A 2,354-nucleotide genomic window follows, 5' to 3' on the forward strand; every position below is an offset into this window, starting at 1 on the left:
CAAAAGGTACTAGTATGGGCGCAATATGCGATTGAAAGCTCTTCTTTGGCAGGTTTCATGATTTGCTAATCCGATCTTGTAAGTTGGCTTATCTTAGGCCACCGACTGAGATGATGGCTTGAAAGCCGGGTAGAAATAAGACCAATCGAAAACCTTGGAAGCAATAAATCGCGGGGCGTAAGTTGTTGAATAAGCTGTGGGTCTTGAGGCAGATGTGGCATCTTCTGAACCACCGTAGTTATGGGAAAAAGCTCATCTTTTTTCAATGCAACCAGAGGGCTCTTAGTACGCTAACGCTACTACCTGCCCAGTAAGAGGATGTTTTTAGGTTTATGTCGTCAAAAGAAAGGGCTTCCCTATCAACACAAAGAATAAATAAAATAAGGATTGGATTTCATCAAGAAAAGACAAAAACCACATTGAGTGGGGGCCTGCCTTAAAATAGCCCTTACAGAGCTTCTCTATTAAGAGCTGCTAGTTGGTGGTTGAGGAGTAATAGGTTCCGCATAAGCTACATTTCGTGGGAGAGGCACCTTTGCAGTACTTCCGAACTCGTCTTTCATCTACAGACATCCAATAGTTCGGTGCCCGAATACTCATCTTTGGTTGCAGCTTCGGCTGAAGCCTCTGCTTCATCCTTCCTTACCATCCTCGACTACTGGTCGGGCAACGATTTTGGTTAAAGATTTTGCCTTTACCTACCCACCGATTCTTTTGAGAAGAATGAATTCAGAAGCCACACAATACTAAAGAGCACACCGTAGCTCACAACGCAATAGCGCGCTCCCTTCCCTTAACGCTATAACTGCGCTCTCGCATGGGCTGGTTGCTTTGTTGTTCCCGCGGTAAAGTAAAAAAAAAAGCTAAAAGTAGGCTCGCTATTGCGAGCTATACGAGCTGTTTGCCTTTATACGGCTTCGCTATCACTCCTATGAAGTGGTGGCCTTCTAGAAGCTTCGCCAAAAGCAAGCAAGATAAGGTCGCTCTCCTCCGCTCGTTCCGTACTTGACTTATGAGCTCGTGTAGTACTTGCCCCTATCTCTAACTCTAAAGGGGCTTATGCACTCCACTCGCTGTCTACTAAACGAGCCTTAGAGCGAGCGAAGCCTTCCATTTAGTGGCTTCCCCCTTTATCCCTCACCCTACTCTTTCATTTTCGCTTAAGCTTCCCCTGTTGTTTGTGGGATTAATTGATTGGATACCCGAGAACCATAATCTTTACTAGGAACAGCTTCTACGACGATAGGTGTAAAGGCATGATTAGTTCCATAAATCTCACTGCACTGACCATAGTAAACCCCTTCTCGTTGTACCGAAATAGAGATCTGATTTAAACGACCAGGTACAACATCACATTTGACACCTAAGGAAGGTACAGCCCAACTATGAGGTACATCAGTAGGTGTTACAATAATACGTAGATGAGTTTTGGCTGGTACAACCACTCTATTGTCCGCTTCTAATAAACTTGATTGACCCAATTCTAGATCATCTTCTGGAATCGTATAACTGTCAAAAGTGAGTGACTGTTCATCGAAATTGTTATAGTCTGAATACTCATAAGTCCGATACCATTGATGTCCAATAGCTTTGATAGTAATGGCTGGATCTACTACTACCTCGTCCATTGAGTATAACAGAGCAAATGATGGTATAGCAATGAACATCAGGATGATACTAGGAAATATGGTCCGAAGAATTTCGATAGTAGTTCCATGAACAATCCTTTGCGGGATTGGGTTTTTTGATAGTGGAAATGCCATAAAGCGCGAACCAAGATCCGTGATACGAAAACCAAAATCAGAATGAGGAAGAAAAAGATATCGTGATGTAAATCGATTATTCCTTGCATCATAGGACTTGCTGCGTCTTGAAATCCTAATTGCCATGGCTCCGCTGCATCACAAAAAGCTGCTTTATTGGGTAATATACCCGATAGATCCAGGGCATCCTTATAGGCTTCACCTTCTATTTCGTTTTTGTTCAAATCATCTAACAGGTGCTCCAGAAAAGGGATATTGTTGCTTTCGCCATGTAAAGCTTCGGCTGTACTCAGAACGTCTTGGTCACTCTTGTTAGTCATAAACTCTCCCAATTTATCGTGTATATCAGATTGAAGCTCTACTATATGTTCACTGTCCGGGTTAAGACCCGGATGATCCTCATCAATACCACGAGTCTCGTAATTATAATTAGAAGGAGCCGGCTACTCCACCTCAACATCACTTGCTATGGAAGGTAATGAGGGGACAGATGGAACCGAGTCGGCTGGTAAGGGTGGCAGGTCAGAAGGGACCGATGGAAAATCATTCCACATAGAAGCTGTATCACTCGAAGTTGAGTTAAGACTCTTC

At 43.4% G+C, this 2,354-nt stretch overlaps 1 protein-coding gene across 1 annotated transcript; it reads right to left on the reverse strand.

Annotated features, from left to right (window-relative positions):
* Positions 1 to 856: 856 nt before the first annotated feature.
* Positions 857 to 1,891, reverse strand: LOC127746502 (cytochrome c oxidase subunit 2-like). The gene has a single exon (XM_052259943.1). The coding sequence runs from the start codon at positions 1,887 to 1,889 to the stop codon at positions 1,161 to 1,163; it is 729 nt and encodes a 242-aa protein (XP_052115903.1). The 5' UTR covers positions 1,890 to 1,891; the 3' UTR covers positions 857 to 1,160.
* Between the last annotated feature and the right edge of the window lie 463 nt (positions 1,892 to 2,354).

The sequence above is a fragment of the Arachis duranensis genome, chromosome 4 (assembly GCF_000817695.3).
Source record: "Arachis duranensis cultivar V14167 chromosome 4, aradu.V14167.gnm2.J7QH, whole genome shotgun sequence".
Lineage (NCBI taxonomy): Eukaryota > Viridiplantae > Streptophyta > Magnoliopsida > Fabales > Fabaceae > Arachis > Arachis duranensis.

Coding starts and splice junctions, on each gene's coding strand:
- LOC127746502 (XM_052259943.1), bottom strand. CDS start 1,889: ATGGCAATTAGGATTTCAAGACGCAGCAAGTCCTATGATGCAAGGAAT.